Raw genomic sequence first — 17452 nt, 5'->3', positions numbered from 1 at the left:
TTTTTTTCTGTAAACAGCGGCAGATAGAGCCTGGATACAGCCAACGGATATTTCTTTTTCCAATGGGATTGTTTTTTTCGAAAGCTGCGGTCCGGTCTGCAACGCTGGTACACGTTACATGCACAGATCGTGCCCACGTTAAAAGGTAAGGACAATTTGGCAGTTGCTGAGTTCAGGCTATGTTAAGGGCTTTGCACACAGACGCGTTATTTATTTTTATTTTTTTCACACAGAACAATGATTCTCTATGATCTCACTATGACCTCACTATGACCTCACTATGACCTCATGCACACCGGCTGTCCTGTGTGCAAAGCCCTTTAGTGTGGTATGTGGCTGATGTGGCCTCCATATATGGGCATTCCCTTATGAAGTCCTGTTAGATGTGGGCTTAATATTGTTGACATCAGGGAACTCCATATATGGGCATAAAAGGGAGTGTGGTTCCCCTGATATCACAGTGATGTCAGAGCATGTGCTGTTTCTCATACTAAACTGTGACCTTTGGTCTTAATTACATAGCGATCCTCCCCTCATTGATAATCCATTATGTTTATCTGTATGTCATTAAAACAATGGGCCTAAAGCTCACAACCTGCTGATCCATTATGTTTATCTGTATGTCATTAAAACAATGGGCCTAAAGCTCACAACCTGCTGATAACCCTAACCCTCATTGATAATCCATTATGTTTATCTGTATGTCATTAAAACCTCAGCTCACAACCTGCTGATCCCAACACGCTGGATGATTCAGAGCAGAAGGCCGGGTTAACTTTCAGCTCAGGATAAACGACACCAATTAAGCTTAACCATACCATTTATTGCAATGATAAAATCAGTGAGAGCTGACCGTTCAGTGTGGTGAATAGAGAATAGAGACTGCTTTACCCATTTAGGCCTAAAATTATTGAATGCTTTAACCAGTGAAAAATAGCAGATATACAAGCTCACAGCGCAGCACCGAGTGCCACGCTGTGAGCTTGTAGATCTGCTATTTTTGAAAAAGTCGTTAAAATATGTGCAAATCTTTGAATAAATGTATTTTCAAAGCGAACGTTTGTAATTGAAATTTTGCTTCTGGGTGGTCCCTGGAACTAGATATTTTGAGATGGGGGTCCGTGGCCAAATACATATCATTTTGGGGGTCCTTCACATGAAAAGGTTTGAGAACCACTGACATAGTAGTCTCTCAAGAACAGACTAACTGAGCTCCAGTTAAGTGAAAAGGACCTTTTCTTTGACGATGGCTGGCCAGATTGCTGACATTGAAACATGGGTTTTTCAAAAAAACCTCAGAAGGATTCAAAAGACACTTATAGAATCGGGTCAAAATTCAAATTTTCACGATAAAAAAAAAAAATAGCACTCGGTGCCGCGCTGTGAGCTTGTATATCTGCTATTTTTCACTGATTAAAGCATTCAATAATCCTAGGCCTAAATGGGTTAAATGTACCGCACTGTGGGTAGCAGGTAGGGTTGGGACTTGTTAGGATTTTAACGATTCCGAGTCCTTAGCGATTCCCTCTTAACGATTCCGGTTCCTAACGGTTCTCTTAACGGTTCCAATATATATATTTTTTCATATTTTCTATCATCCATTATACAATTACATAATACACACAACTTAAACCATGGATAATCTGCTTTATTAAATTACTGCACCCATTTCACTTGGCTTGAACACTGTTCGGTTAGGTAGTCTGGCTGTATGCATGAGTCCAACATGTTTTTTTTTAATGATTTTTTTTCCTAAATAAAACATGAACGATTGAGACCATTTAACAGTAGTTGTTTACATAAGCCTAATGGGCGTTCAAACAGTAGTTAGCAGTGATGTTAATAGGTTTTCAATGTAATGGGTCCCGGCCTCCCGGGTCCCAGAAAAGTTTTATGAGTCAATAAAATGTGTTTGAGCGCTGTGAGCTTGTAGATCGGCTATTTTCAAAATGTTTGCCTATTTCTTATATTTATTTTACAATATGGCTTAGTTTGAACTTAGAACTAGGATTTCTAAATACACTAGGCTACAGATACCCATTTAATTATATTTATATCACTGGGACCCCAATTTATATTAAATGTTAAAATGTAGTAAGTGAGTAAAAATGGAACAGGTCCATTTGGTTCCATTTATTCACTGAGTTACATAAAGTTTCCAAAAGATTCCCTTTTACTTTGCTTATTAGCAATATAAAACGTTTTTATATTCAGCAAAATGTCAGTAATGGTATTGTCTGCCTCTCATTATTGTCAAGGAAGAAAGTACTGTATGTCGCTGCCTTGCTTAAGTTTCATCAAGGCAAAAAAAAGCACCCTAAGACACACACCAAAGGTTTCACTTCACATGTGTGCGGGGGACGAGGAGGGGGAGCCACCGTTGCACAGAAGTTACTTTCACTTTCAGCTTAGGACAAATGGCAGCTTTTAATCAATGCACAAGGATTTAAGGACAGACACCACGGTTTGATTTGATCATTGCACAGTCAATTATGAAGGGATTTCAAAAATTAAAACGTCTCCATATTGCTTGGGAAGTCTACTTCGCGGCCTTCGCTAATCGCTAGTGTTTTTCTTTTACCGCTATGCGGTGATGAGACCCGTTAAGAGAATCGGACCGGCAAAAATGATTGACCCGGTTCTGGACCCGCTATCATGGAACCGGGTCCTAAAAAGAACCGGTTTCGGGTCCCAACCCTAGTAGCAGGGGGCTTGAATCCAATGAGAATGAACGAGGAGTGACAGACGGCAATGTTGGAGTGTGAATGAATTAACATATTGACGAATGAATGAAAAGGGGGGTTCTGGGGAATAGATAACAAAGCATCCAGCTTTCCACAAATAAAATAACTTCCGCAGGCTCGATTCTATGATCCTAATAGTCTCTCTGCGTTCTATGATCCTATAGTTTACTGAGACGCTACGCTGTCTCTCTGTGTTCTATGATCCTATAGTTTACTGAGACGCTACGCTGTCTCTCTAAATTCTATGATCCTATAGTTTACTGAGACGCTACGCTGTCTCTCTGCGTTCTATGATCCTATAGTTTACTGAGACGCTACGCTGTCTCTCTAAATTCTATGATCCTATAGTTTACTGAGACGCTACGCTGTCTCTCTGCGTTCTATGATCCTATAGTTTACTGAGACGCTACGCTGTCTCTCTGCGTTCTACGATCCTATAGTTTACTGAGACGCTACGCTGTCTCTCTGCGTTCTACGATCCTATAGTTTACTGAGACGCTACGCTGTCTCTCTGCGTTCTACGATCCTATAGTTTACTGAGACGCTACGCTGTCTCTCTGCGTTCTACGATCCTATAGTTTACTGAGACGCTACGCTGTCTCTCTGCGTTCTACGATCCTATAGTTTACTGAGACGCTACGCTGTCTCTCTGCGTTCTGCGATCCTATAGTTTACTGAGACGCTACGCTTTCTCTCTGCGTTCTGCGATCCTATAGTTTACTGAGACGCTACGCTGTCTCTCTGCGTTCTGCGATCCTATAGTTTACTGAGACGCTACGCTGTCTCTCTGCGTTCTACGATCCTATAGTTTACTGAGACGCTACGCTGTCTCTGCGTTCTACGATCCTATAGTTTACTGAGACGCTACGCTGTCTCTCTGCGTTCTACGATCCTATAGTTTACTGAGACGCTACGCTGTCTCTCTGCGTTCTACGATCCTATAGTTTACTGAGACGCTACGCTGTCTCTCTGCGTTCTACGATCCTATAGTTTACTGAGACGCTACGCTGTCTCTCTGCGTTCTACGATCCTATAGTTTACTGAGACGCTACGCTGTCTCTCTGCGTTCTACGATCCTATAGTTTACTGAGACGCTACGCTGTCTCTCTGCGTTCTATGATCCTATAGTTTACTGAGACGCTACGCTGTCTCTCTGCGTTCTACGATCCTAAAGTTTACTGAGACGCTACGCTGTCTCTCTACTTTCACTTTCAGCTTAGGACAAATGGCAGCTTTTAATCAATGCACAAGGATTTAAGGACAGACACCACGGTTTGATTTGATCATTGCACAGTCAATTATGAAGGGATTTCAAAAATTAAAACGTCTCCATATTGCTTGGGAAGTCTACTTCGCGGCCTTCGCTAATCGCTAGTGTTTTTCTTTTACCGCTATGCGGTGATGAGACCCGTTAAGAGAATCGGACCGGCAAAAATGATTGACCCGGTTCTGGACCCGCTATCATGGAACCGGGTCCTAAAAAGAACCGGTTTCGGGTCCCAACCCTAGTAGCAGGGGGCTTGAATCCAATGAGAATGAACGAGGAGTGACAGACGGCAATGTTGGAGTGTGAATGAATTAACATATTGACGAATGAATGAAAAGGGGGGTTCTGGGGAATAGATAACAAAGCATCCAGCTTTCCACAAATAAAATAACTTCCGCAGGCTCGATTCTATGATCCTAATAGTCTCTCTGCGTTCTATGATCCTATAGTTTACTGAGACGCTACGCTGTCTCTCTGTGTTCTATGATCCTATAGTTTACTGAGACGCTACGCTGTCTCTCTAAATTCTATGATCCTATAGTTTACTGAGACGCTACGCTGTCTCTCTGCGTTCTATGATCCTATAGTTTACTGAGACGCTACGCTGTCTCTCTAAATTCTATGATCCTATAGTTTACTGAGACGCTACGCTGTCTCTCTGCGTTCTATGATCCTATAGTTTACTGAGACGCTACGCTGTCTCTCTGCGTTCTACGATCCTATAGTTTACTGAGACGCTACGCTGTCTCTCTGCGTTCTACGATCCTATAGTTTACTGAGACGCTACGCTGTCTCTCTGCGTTCTACGATCCTATAGTTTACTGAGACGCTACGCTGTCTCTCTGCGTTCTACGATCCTATAGTTTACTGAGACGCTACGCTGTCTCTCTGCGTTCTACGATCCTATAGTTTACTGAGACGCTACGCTGTCTCTCTGCGTTCTGCGATCCTATAGTTTACTGAGACGCTACGCTTTCTCTCTGCGTTCTGCGATCCTATAGTTTACTGAGACGCTACGCTGTCTCTCTGCGTTCTGCGATCCTATAGTTTACTGAGACGCTACGCTGTCTCTCTGCGTTCTACGATCCTATAGTTTACTGAGACGCTACGCTGTCTCTGCGTTCTACGATCCTATAGTTTACTGAGACGCTACGCTGTCTCTCTGCGTTCTACGATCCTATAGTTTACTGAGACGCTACGCTGTCTCTCTGCGTTCTACGATCCTATAGTTTACTGAGACGCTACGCTGTCTCTCTGCGTTCTACGATCCTATAGTTTACTGAGACGCTACGCTGTCTCTCTGCGTTCTACGATCCTATAGTTTACTGAGACGCTACGCTGTCTCTCTGCGTTCTACGATCCTAAAGTTTACTGAGACGCTACGCTGTCTCTCTGCGTTCTACGATCCTATAGTTTACTGAGACGCTACGCTGTCTCTCTGCGTTCTACGATCCTAAAGTTTACTGAGACGCTACGCTGTCTCTCTGCGTCCTATGATCCTATAGTTTACTGAGACGCTACGCTGTCTCTCTGTGTTCTATGATCCTATAGTTTACTGAGACGCTACGCTGTCTCTCTGCGTTCTATGATCCTATAGTTTACTGAGACGCTACGCTGTCTCTCTGCGTTCTACGATCCTATAGTTTACTGAGACGCTACGCTGTCTCTCTGCGTTCTATGATCCTATAGTTTACTGAGACACTACTCATATCCATACTCAAGTCTCTTTTCAGATCTCAAAGTGCATTTACCTTCAACTTTGACCCCGTAGACGTTTGCCTCAGCGATGCAGTTCACCATGGTGAGAACGTCTGCTACCTCTGAGGTGGCCACGTTCTCTCCTTTCCACCTGGAAAGAAACCACGTCTCAAGTTAAAGCTACCCCTGGAGAAATGTAACTTATTAAGTTAAAGCTACCCCTGGAGAAATGTAACTTATTAAGTTAAAGCTACCCCTGGAGAAATGTAACTTATTAAGTTAAAGCTACCCCTGGAGAAATGTAACTTATTAAGTTAAAGCTACCCCTGGAGAAATGTAACTTATTAAGTTTCAAGTTACATAGAAAAGGTAACTTGAGTAACTTGAGTTACTTTTTTTTTCAGTGTTAAATTGAGAAAAAAAAAGTCACATGTCAGCAGAAATAATTATGCCTCCCAACTGAGTTTTATGTTTTATTTCAAAAAGGTTGACATTTTCTTTAGTAAACATCTGTGTTCCTAAAATAAAGTTAAGAAAATAAGAAAATGCTGATCTGTTGAGGACATTTGATCGTCAAACAAAACTTAAATGTAAAAGTATAACTTCGCTTGTAACTCCTTGTAACTTGTAACTTGAGCCAAAAATTATCCAAAAAGTATCTCAGTTACTTGACGAGTTACAAAATATGAATTTAACTCAGTTACCAGCACGTTACAGCAAAATGTAACTTAGTTACATAACTCAGTTACATGTAACTTTAACTTCCCCAACACGGTGCATTTGTTATATTGTTGTTGACGTACTGACATATTATCTTGCTTATTATATTGATGTATTATTATTATATTATTATTATATTCATGTATTACCTTGCTTATTGGGTCCCATTCTAATTTACAGTACACTTTAAGACAGAATAAGACATAATAAAGCCATAAGAAATAATGTGTTGGTAATTAGAACTAATATGTTTTATTAGACAGAAACAAAGACCGAATAGCAGAAAGAGCGAATACATTTTCTGGCACCGGTACCTGCCGACCGGCAGTTCGACCATCAGTCGTGCTGCATCGCCCGGCGACAGGACCGGCGGCCGCCTCACGAAACTGTAGGTAGGACCGGCATCGCTGGTAACTGCCGCGGCAGCCACCACCGCACGGTGGAACTGCCAGGCCTGTCGCCGGCGATGCAGTGCGACGGGTGTTCGAACTGCCGGTCGTGCGACGGTACCTGCTGCGGTAGTTCCGCGGCAGGTACCGATGCCAGAGAATGTATTCGCTCTTTCTGCTATTCTGACTTTGTTTCTGTCTAATAAAACATATTAGTTCGAATTACCAACACAGTCTTATTCCGTCTTAAAGTGCACTGTAAATTAGAATGGGACCGCTTATCGTAAGTCACTTTGGATTAAAAGCGTCTGCTAAATGCCTAAACTGTAAACTGTAAGAGAATGACATGGTGGAGTTGAGAGTCTGACCCCCCGGCTCCACCGAGCGCGTCGAGCGTCGCGTCAACGTCAACGCAGGGAACGCTCCCGTTTTAATCAATGAAGGGTGCTCCACTGCCGACGTCAACGTCCGCGTCGGACGCTCAAATTCGCCCCGGTTCATTTTTTGACGGCGTCCAACGCCGGCACGACGCCGTCATTTTGGTGGAGCCCTAGCCTGAGAGAGAAGTTCACCTGGAGGGTTGGGGTTAAGGTCAGGGGCGGCTCCTCTATATATATATATATCTCTATCTTATGGGGGAAATATCCCTTAAAAAAATCAAAAATAATTTCTTTTTTTTTTAGAAGAAATATTATTTTTATATGCTGGTGGAACCTAAAGCAGTAACAGCATCAAAAAGTTACAAAAAACACCAAATATGTCCAAATGGGCTGAGTTCTTTTAGCCCAAGCCAGCTTTCATTGACTATCATTGAAGAATGATTGACAGCTTAGTGAGCTTACATGCCACGCCTGCTTCATATTCTTAACATTGTGGGGCTAGTTTCTGTCAGCCCAAAGAACACGCCCAGTTCTGTGACATCACTGTGTGATTATCGTTGAGCTGGGTGATTGACAGCTGGCATGCCACGCCTGCTTCATTTAGTCCCTGTTTGGGCTAATTTCATTCAGCCCGTAGGACGTGCCCACTGCAGTTCCACCATGTGACTGGCTTTTAACCAATGTCTGATGTCTGTGTTTGAGGAAGAGAAATACAATGTCGCGGGACAATTCAAATGGACTTATTATTTACTTTTTAATCGATTTTCTGTCATGTTCGTGGGAGAAAAAATAGAAGTCAAGAGACTGGTGGTGCAAATACAAAAGGAAAGACCACAAAATCATACATTTGGTGTGAAATGCTTGCCTTTTGGAGGAGAGTGCACAGTGGACCCAGTCATTCTAAAGGTATCGTGAATTTCATTTATCTGACAAAGTTAAGAATGGTCGCTGCTTTAATAACATTGGAAATGTGCTGTGGATTAAGCTGCCTGTCTTTAGATGCTGTTGTCAACGTGACTGCGTGCCTGTGTGTGTGTGTGTGTGTGTGTGTGTGTGTGTGTGTGTGTGTGTGTGTGTGTGTGTGTGTGTGTTTGTTTTGATTCGTGTCTGTACCGCGTGCGTTTGCGTTGGTACCGCTCGCACGCGCGTTAGTGTGTCACACACAGTGTGTGTGTGTCTGTTTGTTTTGATTCGTGTCTGTACCGCGTGGGTTCACGTCGGTATTGCGCGCATTCGTGCGTGTGTTTGTGTCAGTGGCATGGCACGGTGAAGAGAGAGAGAGAGAGAGAGAGAGAGAGAGAGAGAGAGAGAGAGAGACTTTAAAAGCAGTTATATGGAAAGGGAGACAGAGATTATTTTGTATCATAATGTAATGCTTTGGCAATATAAGGTCCACCTCAAGCTGTAATAATCAAACCTTTTCATTAGTTGTCTGGTTCTGGTCTTATATTTTGTTTAAAAAGTACATGATGTTCTTGTGTGACCCTTAATTTAGGATTGTGTTATTCCTATGCTTAAAATGATGAGTATTGTCAACTCCACCAATAATGATGATAGTTATCTGCACATACAAACATAATGTTCACTGGAGCAGTGGAACCCCTGTTTGTTGTGGGCACTTCTGTTCATGTGCATCTCTTGCTATAACAAAGTACAGTAGTGTCATTGCTGTAACTGCATCTGGAATGTGATGTTGCTGCAGGGTGAACTATGGCTAGCATATAGTATAATATGATGCTGTTGCTGCAGAGTGAACTATGGCTAGTAATAGTATATAGTGTGATGGATTTATTGATGTAGCAGCTCACTGCCTCAGCCTGATAGCCTCAAAAGTCTAGTATTTCCCTCAGTCCATAGGGATATCCCTTTGGATCAATGGTTAAGATATTGGACTTCCACACGCGGGATACCCGAGTTCGAATCCCGGGCGTTACATTAGCCCTACCACCCAAAATCACCAAGAGCCGCTACTGGTTAAGGTTATTAGAAGGTCACCTGAAGGGTTAAGGTTAGGGTTATTAGAAGTTCAGCTGAAGGGTTAGGTTTAGGTTTAGGTTTAGGTTTAGGGTTAGGGTTATTAGAAGGTCACCTGAAGGTGTCCCCGACTCGATCCTTGAAGTACACAAAGTTGTCCTGGTCGATCCACAGCAGATCCCCGGTGTTGAAGAACTGATCTCCTTTCCTCTGGACGTCAAACAGACGCTTCTTCTCCGTCTGCTGGCGGTTCCCTGCGTAGCCAACGAACGGAGAGATCTTGGTGATCTTCCCCACCAGCAGCCCGCTCTCCCCTGGAGACCAGCACACCGTATGAGACACATGTTAGTGGATGCTTTAACCCTAACCCTAACCCTAACCCTAACCCTAACCCACAAGCAGCCCGCTCTCCCCTGAAGCACACCGTATGAGACACATGTTAGTGGAAGCTTTAACTATTAACCCTAACCCTAGCCCGCTCTCCCCTGGAGACCAGCACACCGTATGAGACACATGTTAGTGGATGCTTTAACCCTAACCCTAGCCCTAACCCTAGCCCGCTCTCCCCTGGAGACCAGCACACCGTATGAGACACATGTTAGTGGATGCTTTAACCCTAACCCTAGCCCTAACCCTAACCCTAACCCGCTCTCCCCTGGAGACCAGCACACCGTATGAGACACATGTTGGTCACCTTGACCCATGTAGGCCTACATGTAACCCTAACCCTAACCCACCAGCAGCCCGCTCTCCCCTGGAGACCAGCACACCGTATGAGACACATGTTAGTGGATGCTTTAACTATTAACCCTAACCCTAACCCTAACCCACCAGCAGCCCGCTCTCCCCTGGAGACCAGCACACCGTATGAGACACATGTTGGTCACCTTGACCCATGTAGGCCTAGGATTAGTGGATGCTTTAACTATTGAAAAATAGCAGATATACAAGCTCACAGCGCGGCACCGAGTGCCGCGCTGTGAGCTTGTAGATCTGCTATTTTTTGAAAAAGTCCTGAAAATGTGTGCAAATCCTTGAATATATGTATTTTTAAAGTGAACGTATGTAACTAAAATTTTAGCTCTGGGGGGTCCCTGGAACTAAATATTTTGAGATGGGGGTCCGTGGCCAAATAAATATAATTTTGGGGGTCCTTCACATGAAAAGGTTTGAGAACCACTGACATAGTATTCTCTCAGGAACAGAATAATTGAGCTCCAGTTAAGTGAAAAGGAGCTTTTCTTTGACGATGGCTGGCCAGATTGCTGACATAGAAACATGGGGTTTTCAAAAAAAAAACATAGAAGGATTCAAGAGACAAATATAGAATCGGGTCAAAATTCTAATTTTCACGATTTTTCAAAAACTGCAGATCTACAAGCGTGCAGCGCGGCTGTGAGCTGGTAGATCTGCTATTTTTCAATGGTTAAAGCATAAAATAATGATACACAATAATGTGTACCCGTTCTGAATAGGTTTTAAAGGAGAATTTCACATTCAAAACAAAAAAATATTGTGTCATTTTATCGTCTAATCAGCGTAGCCTGACTTTTCATTTGGTTTCACTCCATTATTCAGTCTGAGTCTGGGATGGGCGTTGCCAAAGAGGAAGTCATCGGTGATTGGTTCAGTCCCCAATCAATCATAACAGCAGCAAAGCAGATGAGGTCGTTGTTGGTGTTGCTATGTGGCTGTCTGACCTGTTGCTACTTGCTAACCAAAGAAACTGTCAGAATAGGAGCGCTACTGACTAGTAATCAAACACAGTAAAACATGTCAGCTACTGTTGTTTCAAAACGAGATCGATACGATGGCAAGTTGTTTATGTTTGGGAATGTCAGTTCCGACGCCGTTGTTTGATGCCATGGAGTTGAAACGACGCTGATTTGCCGGACGTACAGATTTTCTACAGAGCTCGCCTCTCATTGAGACGTGGCTGCCATTCAGGGGGCGGAGCCAGGCTAGCTTTTGGGAACACCCAATTCAGTATTTAGATATTTGATATTCATTTTATCAGACACACCTCCTTCCTATAAAAACCCATTGTAACTTCAAACTCCATTTTAACCACGATAGATTCATCTAAAACATTGTCCTTCTAATATGATGTTTTATAAATGACATTTTGCATTTATTTTTAATAATCCTCACCTCTCTCTACAGCAACACAGAGACCCTCAGAGTTCATTTATTCTCACCTCTCTCTACAGCAACACAGAGACCCTCAGAGTTCATTTATTCTCACCTCTCTCTGCAGCAACACAGAGACCCTCAGAGTTCATTTATTCTCACCTCTCTCTACAGCAACACAGAGACCCTCAGAGTTTATTTATTCTCACCTCTCTCTACAGCAACACAGAGACCCTCAGAGTTCATTTATTCTCACCTCTCTCTACAGCAACACAGAGACCCTCAGAGTTCATTTATTCTCACCTCTCTCTACAGCAACACAGAGACCCTCAGAGTTTATTTATTCTCACCTCTCTCTACAGCAACACAGAGACCCTCAGAGTTATTCTCACCTCTCTCTACAGCAACACAGAGACCCTCAGAGTTCATTTATTCTCACCTCTCTCTACAGCAACACAGAGACCCTCAGAGTTCATTTATTCTCACCTCTCTCTGCAGCAACACAGAGACCCTCAGAGTTATTCTCACCTCTCTCTGCAGCAACACAGAGACCCTCAGAGTTATTCTCACCTCTCTCTGCAGCAACACAGAGACCCTCAGAGTTCCTCACAGGTTCTTCTTTCTCAACATCGAACTTTATCAGGGTGTACGGGAAGAACCTCTGAAATATAAATATAAATATATGTTATATATAAATATATGTTTAATAAACTTTATCAATGTGTAGGGGAAGAACCTCTGAAATATAAATATATGTTAATATATATACATATATGTTTAATAAACTTTATCAATGTGTAGCGGAAGAACCTCTGAAATATAAATATATGTTAATATATATAAATATATGTTTAATAAACTTTATCAATGTGTAGCGGAAGAACCTCTGAAATATAAATATAAATATATGTTAATATATATAAATATATGTTTAATAAACTTTATCAATGTGTAGGGGAAGAACCTCTGAAATATAAATATAAATATATGTTAACTCATTGAATGCCCTTTTCAAGATGGCCGCCAAGTACCAGGATGCCACGTTCTTAAATTTCTAGTGCACGGATCAATTTTTAGTGCACGGATCGTGCACGCCCATGCACCATATATGCACCATATGTGTAGTACTTTTTAACAGCTTTCAAACAAAAAAATCCGCTTGGAAATCCGTTCAGGCATTCATGAGATAGAAGCCTTCAAAGTCAGACAAAACAAACACTGCCACCTTCCTAAATTTCTAGTGCACAGATCAATTTTTAGTGCACGGATCGTGCACGCCCATGCACCATATATGCACCATATGTGTAGTACTTTTTAACAGCTTTCAAACAAAAAAATCCGCTTGGAAATCCGTTCAGGCATTCATGAGATACAAGCCTTCAAAGTCAGACAAAACAGCCATTTTTTACATTTTGAAAGATGTGTTTGTTATGGGGCTAAACATGCAATTTCGCAATTGCGATCATGCCTAATACATTTTAGGCATTTTTGGATTTTTTTTTTTTTTTCAAAATGGCTGCCAACTCGGAAAAAATTCGGGCTGTGGCAGCCTGGGACTACTGTAATGACTCGGGAAACTCGGGCCTTGGCAATCAATGAGTTAAGGACATATATGGGAATGCCCATATTTGGTAATATCCATATATGGGCATGTTTTGACATAACATAACTATCATGAAGGGGTCTCCATATATGAGTAACTGGTCCCATATACATCACTGGCCAGATGGCCAAGAATTGGCACAACCTCACCCTTTAGGGCGAGGTCGCATGTCACCCTGAGGTCGCAAGTCACCCTGAGGTGTCTTACTAGTAAAAAGACAGACAGACAGACAGACAGGAAGTACCCACCGAGTGCAGGAAGTTGACCCTCCCCACGGCTCCGATCTTGTCGGTGTAGTTGATGAATCCGATGTTTCCCTCGGTGGCGGCGTAAAGCTCCCGCACCGCGATGTCCCCGAAGCGACGCAGGAACTCCGCCCAGACGTCTGAGCGAACGCCGTTCCCGATGGCGATCCTCACACCGTGATCCTTCTCCTTCTCTCTCTGGAAGAAAGACATCACAGTCATGGATTTATCAGATATACAAGCTCACAGTGTGGCACTCGGTGCCGCGCTGTGAGCTTGTATATCTGCTATTTTTCACTGGTTAAAGCATTTGAGCACTTGAACCCTGTCTCTATTCTGGGGGGAGGGGGGGGGGGAAGCTTGTGATTGGTTGTTGGTCCGACCACCTGAACCTAACCTTAACAGTAAAACTAACAGGGTTGGGGAAGTTAAAGTTACATGTAACTGAGTTACGTAACTAAGTTACATTTTGCTGTAACTTGCTGGTAACTGAGTTACATTCATATTTCTGTAACTCGTCAAGTAACTGAGATACTTTTTGGGTCATTGTTGGCTCAAGTTAGAAGAAGTTTCAAGCGAAGTTATAATTTTATATTTAAGTTTTGTTAAGATTGACGTTCAAATGTCATGTAACAGTTTAATTAATATGCACTAGCCCTTACCCGTTCAAAGATATGAGCTCCGAAATTATGTGCAGTGTGTGGGTTATGGGATGTGCACTGTGCACACAGTATATGAGGGATGGAAAGTAACTTTAACTCTTTGAGCGCCAGCGCCCTCTAGGGGCCAAAGAATGCCAGCGCATCTCTCATAGGCGAGCGCTTTAGCTTCCAGGACTTCAGCTTCCAGGACCTGACGTGCTCACGTTCATGCACGCCATGGAAATGTCCCGGATGAAGATGCTAACAGAATGGCTATTCCCATTTTGTCATCTAAAAGATCATTTTTGGGCGATTTCGCCGTAAATAAACCTCGCGCCGCTTTCCTAAAACACAAAAAAGAGATATAAGCCTTTAAAGATGCGGTCTTTCATTGGATTAGGCGGAGATTGGCGATTGCGTTCGCAAATTACGGCCGGCCGGGACGTTGTTAGCTTTCGGCTAGTAGCTACAAAAATCAAGCCAGGCTTCAGAAGGCCTCTTATCATTTTATTCATTTAATTAAATAAAGCCGAACTACTTCGGGATCGGCACACTCGTGTACTCATCGGAAGCGGCGCCGAACATCGGGTGAACATTGGGGAGCTCAAAAATGTATTTTAAACCATTTTTAATGGAATATATCGTCGGACAGAGTAGAACGGCTAGCTGGCTAGCGGCTAGCGAGCCAGGACCACCCACGACTCTACAAGCAGCTCGGGGTAAGTGAATTAATAAAAAAAAGATTGTATTGGATTGAAATAAAGCCGAACTAGTTCGGGATCGGCACCAGATGAGTTAACTGGTGCTTGCATGATAATATGTAGGAGCATCAATGTAAGAAATACCCGTTTCGTTTAATGGCTACAGAGATACTGTCCCCCCCCCAACCTCTCTCTCAGCGTTTGACACCAGGACCTGCATGGCTTTCCCGTGTCAACCTTTTCATCCAGCCAAGCCCATCTCCATTTGTTTTTGACCGCGCTGAGCACGTCCGAGCCTTATTGTCGCTGACTGAACCGATGCCACGCGTGGGTAATGTTATGAGAGAAACACTGCAACGCAGTGGAAAAATCTCCGCCTATTGCCATGAACACCACCCCGAAGTATTTCATTAGCATCACTAATGAAATCACTTTTGTGAGTGACAAATAAATCCCCTCGAATCTCTTATTTGCAAACATAACAAGTGTTCTGTTGCTTGTTTTAATGCAGAGAATGTAAGCAAACCATAGACTGTAGGAAGCAAACGCTTATTGTCAATTACTGCTGCCCCCTGTAAACACATATTTAGATAGTACAGGCTACCTGCTGTTTACATGTAAAACTCCAGTGACTTCATCTTTTGACACCGCCATCCACACATTACAGACAGAGCGACGTCTCATTCCATTGCAGCATGATATAATAACACCACCACTCATCTATTGGAATTCAGTGTAGGTCCAAAAAGTTTAACACACTTCCAAACGGTGTACATCGTTTAAGCCACAGGAGCATGGTTTTCTATCATAAATATGAACTTTAGCCAAACTATTGCGAGTAATCCAAGTAATGTTTTGTTTATCCAAGTAGTATGCATCGTTGCAGTTAGCTTACAGGCATTTCCTCTCAGTGTAGGGCGGATTTCAAAATAAGAGCCTAACGTAATCTGATCAAGTCAAGTCAAGTCACGTAACTGGTTTTATTTTTAAGTTTACTTACAGGAAATAGTTGGTCTAAATTAGAATACATGACACACCAGCAAGTCTACCGCACCACAGTAGTAACTGATGCTATTATAATTAGCGCAGACGGTTCGCCTTTTTTCTTTTTTTGCGAATCTGCACTGATCTCATAAATGGCCCCTAGGGAATCCTCAAGACGGAAATCCGTCCCCAGGACGGAGAAATGTAACCCCTGCCCCCTATATTAACTCTGAGGACCCCCTAGGGGTCCCGGACCCCTTGTGGAGAACCACTGTTCTAAACCAATATCCTAAACTGTAATCCTGGGCTCTGCTCTCCCTCTTCCTAGGGTAGATACCCTGACAAAAACATGCAGTAATCCTGGTCTCTATACTGCCTCCCCCTGGCCAGCCGGGGTGCCTGATGGAGGGGAAAGGAACTGGTTGGAATAACATGTTCCTTCCACACGCTACGTCCAAACCAGGGAAATCCCCACTGTCAGGTGAAAAGAAGCAACTTGGAATCCTCATGAATAGAAGGAAGCATGAGGTCAGTCCGTTGTCTCCCCAGGCGCAGCAGAGGGAGAGCAGAGCCCAGGATTACATAGACAATTGGCACTGGGTGAAAAATTGGGTTACAAAATCATGGGATAAAAATTATAAGAAGAAGAAAAAAAGAGACCAGGATTACTGCATGTGTTATTTTATTGAGGGTGTCTACCCAACATTGGCATGGTTTCTGTTGTAAGATAATGTAATCTATAAGTAATCCATTACCTTAGGGGTACTACAGAGGTAAGATAATGTAATCTAGTAAAGTAATCCATTACCTTAGGGGTACTACAGAGGTACCTCAGGGTCTCTCCGATGTACTGCATCACCGTAACGTTGTACTTCCTGCAGTCGTCCCAGAACTGAGAGGCCGAAAACTTCCTCCTCAGAACCAACGTATTACCTGGAATATAAGAGCAAAACACAACCATGGTATTACCTGGAATATAAGAGCACAACACAACCATGGTATTACCTGGAATATAAGAGCACTCACATCATAACCATTGTATTACCTAGAATATAAGAGCACTCACATCACAACCATGGTATTGCCTAGACTATAAGAGCACTCACATCATAACCATTGTATTACCTAGAATATAAGAGCACTCACATCACAACCATGGTATTACCTATAATGTAAGAGCACAACCAGTGTTTTGTAGGAAAGTTCTTGTCCGAAACAGAAAATGCATGCAGAATGGAGATAACACTCCCAGCCACCCCCGAAATGGCTGTGTGCTTTTATTCTGCCAGGGAGTTTCTATTATTTCAGGAATGATACGTAGCCTGCAAAGTTAGTTCAGGCAGGTCTACTCCAGAGGGTACATTGCATTGCAGTTGTATAAGAACACTAATACACACTAAATAAAACACTGACTTTTATAATCAATAATTCACACATTAATGTGAATTGTGAATTCATGTTATGTATCAAACAATGACTACTCTAAATGTATGACAACCTGAAAACCTGCGTGTGCGCGCGCTTGTGTGTGTGTGTGTGTGTGTGTGTGTGTGTGTGTGTGTGTGTGTGTGTGTGTGTGTGTGTGTGTGTGTGTGTGTGTGTGTGTGTGTGCGTGCGTGCGTGCGTGCGTGCGTGCGTGCGTGCGTGCGTGCGTGCGTGCGTGCGTGCGTGCGTGCGTGCGTGTGCATCTGAACTTGCACACAGAAGACAGTGATGAAGCAAGTGTTCACTTTTCCCCCAAATCTAAGCCGTTTATTAGAGATTTCATCAACTGGGCTTCTACCCCTAACCCACAGAGCAAAGTTTATCAACCTTTTTTTTCTGCCAGGGCACAGCTATATACGGGGTGTGTGTGTGTGTGCGCGTGTGTGTGTGTGTGTGTGTGTGTGTGTGTGTGTGTGTGTGTGTGTGTGTGTGTGTGTGTGTGTGTGTGTGTGTGTGTGTGTGTGTGTCCATATATTATTTTACCATTTGGC

The 17452-nt window shown here is 43.0% G+C and overlaps 1 protein-coding gene across 1 annotated transcript in view; it reads right to left on the bottom strand.

The window, feature by feature from the left end:
• The window catches only part of LOC308293623 (long-chain fatty acid transport protein 2-like), a 40362-nt gene that overhangs the window by 5145 nt on the left and 17765 nt on the right, over window positions 1-17452 (bottom strand). Inside the window, exons 6-10 of the mRNA XM_080736218.1 lie at window positions 16285-16409; window positions 13154-13348; window positions 11873-11963; window positions 9288-9486; window positions 5763-5860 (exon numbers count right to left, since the gene is read on the bottom strand). Coding sequence (XP_080592344.1) covers window positions 5763-5860; window positions 9288-9486; window positions 11873-11963; window positions 13154-13348; window positions 16285-16409 — 708 coding nt within the window. The remainder of the gene's footprint in view (window positions 1-5762; window positions 5861-9287; window positions 9487-11872; window positions 11964-13153; window positions 13349-16284; window positions 16410-17452) is intronic.

The sequence above is a fragment of the Nannobrachium achirus genome (genome assembly GCF_963921795.1).
Source record: "Nannobrachium achirus genome assembly, chromosome: 11".
Lineage (NCBI taxonomy): Eukaryota > Metazoa > Chordata > Actinopteri > Myctophiformes > Myctophidae > Nannobrachium > Nannobrachium achirus.
Note: the sequence above shows the minus strand (reverse complement) of the source record. Positions and strands in the feature narration are given on the sequence as shown.